The 4,570-nt window shown below is 50.0% G+C and overlaps 1 protein-coding gene across 1 annotated transcript; it reads left to right on the forward strand.

Annotated features, from left to right (window-relative positions):
* Nucleotides 1–896: 896 nt before the first annotated feature.
* Nucleotides 897–3,891, forward strand: selenow2a (selenoprotein W, 2a; the record flags this gene model as incomplete). The annotated part of the gene is made up of 3 exons (XM_078206950.1): nucleotides 897–999; nucleotides 1,861–1,937; nucleotides 2,528–3,891. Coding segments are annotated over 3 exons (264 nt in total), but the record flags the coding sequence as incomplete, so codon positions are not given.
* Nucleotides 3,892–4,570: the final 679 nt, after the last annotated feature.

The raw sequence follows: 4,570 nt of genomic DNA on the forward strand, positions 1-4,570 counted from the left end.
AGTCGCCACACTCCGACGCCTGTTCGGGTACACGGAGAATTTAGCCTGGCTAGTGCCCCTAATCAGCACATGTTTGGACTGTGGGAGGAAACCAGAGGACCTGGATGAGACCCACGCAGACACGTGGAGAATGTACAGGTTCTGCACAGGCAGTGACTTAAGCCGGGAATCAAACCCGGTTCCTTCGCACTGAGGCAGCAGTGCTAACCACTCTGGCACCATGCCACCCTCAAAGTGCAGCACTCCCTCAGTCCTGACCCCCTGACAGTGCGGCGCTCCCTCAGCCCTGACCCCCTGGACTGACAGTGCGGCACTCCCTCAGCACTGACCCTCTGACAGTGTGGCACTCCCTCAGCACTGACCCTCTGACAGTGTGGCACTCCTTCAGCCCTGACCCTCTGACTGACAGTGCAGCACTCCCTCAGCACTGACCCTCTGACAGTGCGGCACTCCCTCAACACTGACCCTCTGACAGTGCGGCACTCTCTCAACACTGACCCTCTGACAGTGCGGCACTCCCTCAACACTGACCCTCTGACAGTGCGGCACTCTCTCAACACTGACCCTCTGACAGTGCGGCGCTCCTTCAGCACTGACCCTCTGACAGTGCGGCGCTCCTTCAGCACTTCTCTCAAGTTGCTATCTGATTGGAAGGGAACCTCCTGACCTTGTGGCTCGGGGGATTGTGGTCATCGCTGCCCCATAGCTGAAAAATGTATGTTTGTAAACCGGAGGGTGAGGACCACCCACTGGAATTCTGGAGGCTGAGGGAGCAGGGTACCTCCATATTGCACTAACAGTTTGGCAGATGATTGCTCTCGTTGCTGGTGATGCATTAATAAGACTGCTGCCTGATGGTGAGTGAAGTTTGAGACTGACTGCGCTGATCTTTTGATTGTAGCGGTGGCTGAGGGTACGAACCCCGCTATCAGAAACTTGCCGACATTATCACGGAGGCGTTTCCTGAAGCGGACATCACCGGAACTGTTGGGAGACCAGGTAACAATTTCAGTGACACTCTTCATTCAGCTCGTGAGCGCGCGGCCGGCTGGTTTGATGATCGATGACTTTCACATCCATCGCATTGATCTTTGACTAGTTTATTGTATCGTACAAGCATCAATAGGTGAATGTTAATACAGCTGAAATGTTATCTCAGGAGTTGTCTATCAGTTACAATAGATCCCTGTCTAAGCTGCCGTCAACGTGCATTCACAACATCCCATTCTCAGTAAATTATGTTGAAGTGTAATCTCTCTGGGTGTGTAAACAAGTGTAGCAAAATCAACAGAACGTCAGTTTGTACAGAGCAAGATCCCACAACCAGCAGTGAGATAAATGATTAATTTTCCCCACCTTCTCCCCTTTGATGCCAAACATCACGTGGCGGAAATATTGCATCAGGTAAGCTGTAAGATTTTTAGAATGGCTGTTTGATGCACCAGAAAAGAGTAACAGCAGCTCAGTTTCATGCCTCGTCTGTAAGACACACCTCCAGGAGTATAGCGCTGGGCTGGAGTGTGGCCCCCCCCCCCCCCCCCCCCCCCCCCGGGGAGCTGGGCCGGAGTGTCGCCCTCCCCCACCCGGGGCGGGGGTGCTGGGCCAGAGCACTGGGCAATGTTCCATAGTTTATTTCAGTTGTCTTTCTCCTTTGGATTTTTCATTAGGAACTGGACATGTTTTGATATTCAGCTGGATCGTGTCTGATTTAGCAGTGGGTTCCTGGCCAGAGACTGGGCCCAATAGCCCATGGTACAGTCTCACGGCAGTAATGCATTGCCCTCTGCTTTGCTGTTTGTACAGTACCCCTATGACGGAATTATCTTACCTGTTCATACCCTTCTCTTTCTCCACCTTCAGGCAGCTTTGAGATTGAAATCAATGGGAATCTGATCTTTTCCAAGCTAGAAAACAGCGGCTTCCCTTATGAAGATGATGTAAGTAGAAAATGGAATCCTTTCAAGTTGAATTTGTCCACCCTAAAGTTGTGAATCTTGGAATTCTCTATCCCGCAAGGTTGTGGATGCTCCATCTTTGCATATATTCAAGGAATGGCCAGAGTTTTGCTGTCTCTCGGGGAATTAAGGGAAACGGGGAGTGGGTGGGAAATGGAGTCAAGCCCAGGATCAGCGATGATTATATTGAATGCTGCAGCAGCCTGGATGACCATCGGGTGTATGCTGCCTCTAGTGTTCTTCTCCTTCAGTTCACTCCTGAAAACAGGGCCAAGCTTGTGGCTGTCTCTCGGAATATCTCTTCACGTGGTTGGGTCAAAGTTGTTTGATTGCTTCTGTGCAAAGTTTTGGGATGTTATATTATGTTAAAGGTATTATATTAAGACAAATACTTGTATTTGTGTCGCCGTGAATTAGCGATTAATGTTTGCGGGATGGTGTGTGTCGGTGTCCGTAACTAAACTGGGAAAGGCGCTGTCACTTACAGTCGCACTTTCCTGCTTGGCTTGTTAACCAGGTGATGGAAGCAGTGGATTTTAAAGCTGTATTGGTTACTCCCCTCTCTTTTACAGATCGTCAAAGAAGTTAAGAAAGCCAACAATGGAGAGGAAGTACAAAAGGTTCTCAAGAGCCGCCCTCCTTGTGTCATTTTGTAGCTTTGCCTAGATGGTGCCTTCTCTCTGCTAACCAGCTGCTAACCTGCCATGTTTCCAGCACTCGAAACTTGCCTTGTGGGTTCTCGTCCAGGACCTGGAGATGCTGAAACATTCAAACCCCAACAATCTTAGAATCTGGGTGCTGCCAGAGGATTATTTATACTCTGAAGCTGTGTTGACCTGACAGATTTTTGATTATTTTCTGCTAACTCAGCTGTGACTTTTAATTCCTGCTTCACTGATCATGTCCGGCAAGTTAATTTTTACATCATCTTTCCATCCAAAATCAAGTTTAAAAAGTCACTACTTTGTTGCCCCTCTCTTTCCCCTTTAGTTCCTTGGACAGACACAGTTCTCTGGTATTCTGCTTGTTCCTGGGATTCTGCCAGTGTTGAACACATGAATGCCAGGGCCCTGTCTTGTCTGTTCCCCTAATCTTCCTCTGGTAAACATAAATCAGTGCAGGTACATTAAAGTAGCCAGATTCTGCCTGCAAATGTCACTGCTTTGTAACTGTATGCACATTACTGGGAAAAGAGTAATCAGTGTGGAAGGGTGGTGGTTTCATGCATTCTTCCTGCACTGGCACCGAGTTTGGGCCAGGCAGCTACTTCAGTTTGGAGGCTGGCGGGCTCTCAGTTGCTGTTCAGCTGTCTCGGCCAGACACAGTTGATGAAACAAGTGGGGAGAATGCTGACAACTCGCTCTTTCATCCCCTCACCTGTCCCCTCACTAATCAGGAATACATTTGATCTCTGCGTGACATCCTCCTCACTGTCTGAGGTTGAAATGGGCATCAGGGCATAAATCTTGCATCCCTTTAGTCTCTGCATTGTGTTCCGATTGATCTGAAAAGGAAATGATAGATTCTGTCATGCTCAGAGAAGCAGCTTTCTCTCTGCTGCTGCCTTGTATCTATGAGGGCTTTGTTATTTCAATCCATCACATCTCGGTGTGGTGACTGCGTATGGCACGTTGCTCACAGTCTGAATATTCTGCCGAGTCTCTTTGCTGCGAAACATGGACGATTCTGCTGGCATTTCCTGCAAAAGCAGCTGCTGATTTACTGACATTGTGAACTTGCTGCAGATTTAGAATCTGGTTCGATAAATGACTGTTTTAACTGAAAATCTAATGGTTAAAACATGAAGAAACAAAGATCCTTTTTCTACTGGGAGAGCAAGGTTACAACTTCAGTAAATGTTTTTTCAAGAAAGAAATATGTTTAAATTTGGCCATCTTTGGAATATAATTAAACATTTCCACACTCAAAACAGAAATCCTGTCAGTTTGTCAAAAAAAAAGAATTCAGGCTGGAAACTGATACCAAGTCACTTGTGCGTAACCCCTCACCACTCAGTCACAATCCCCACAATTCAACACAATCCTGGCTGTTGAGGGAGCATCGCATTGTCAGAGGGTCAGTACTGAGGGAGTGCCGCACTGTCGGAGGGGGTCAGTACTGAGGGAGTGCCGCACTGTCAGAGGGTCAGTACTGAGGGAGTGCCGCACTGTCAGACGGTCAGTACTGAGGGAGTGCCGCACTGTCAGAGGGTCAGTACTGAGGGAGTGCCACACTGTCGGGTGGGGTCAGGACTGAGGGAGTGCCGTGCTCTCGGGGTCAGGACTGAGGGAGTGCCGTGCTCTCGGGGTCAGGACTGAGGGAGTGCCGTGCTCTCGGGGTCAGGACTGAGGGAGTGCCGTGCTCTCGGGGTCAGGACTGAGGGAGTGCCGTGCTCTCGGGGTCAGGACTGAGGGAGTGCCGTGCTCTCGGGGTCAGGACTGAGGGAGTGCCGTGCTCTCGGGGTCAGGACTGAGGGAGTGCCGTGCTCTCGGGGTCAGGACTGAGGGAGTGCCGTGCTCTCGGGGTCAGGACTGAGGGAGTCCCGTGCTCTCGGGGTCAGGACTGAGGGAGTGCCGCGCTCTCGGGGTCAGGACTGTGGGACCTTGGACTGTTGG

Source organism: Mustelus asterias, unplaced genomic scaffold (assembly GCF_964213995.1).
Source record: "Mustelus asterias unplaced genomic scaffold, sMusAst1.hap1.1 HAP1_SCAFFOLD_1910, whole genome shotgun sequence".
Lineage (NCBI taxonomy): Eukaryota > Metazoa > Chordata > Chondrichthyes > Carcharhiniformes > Triakidae > Mustelus > Mustelus asterias.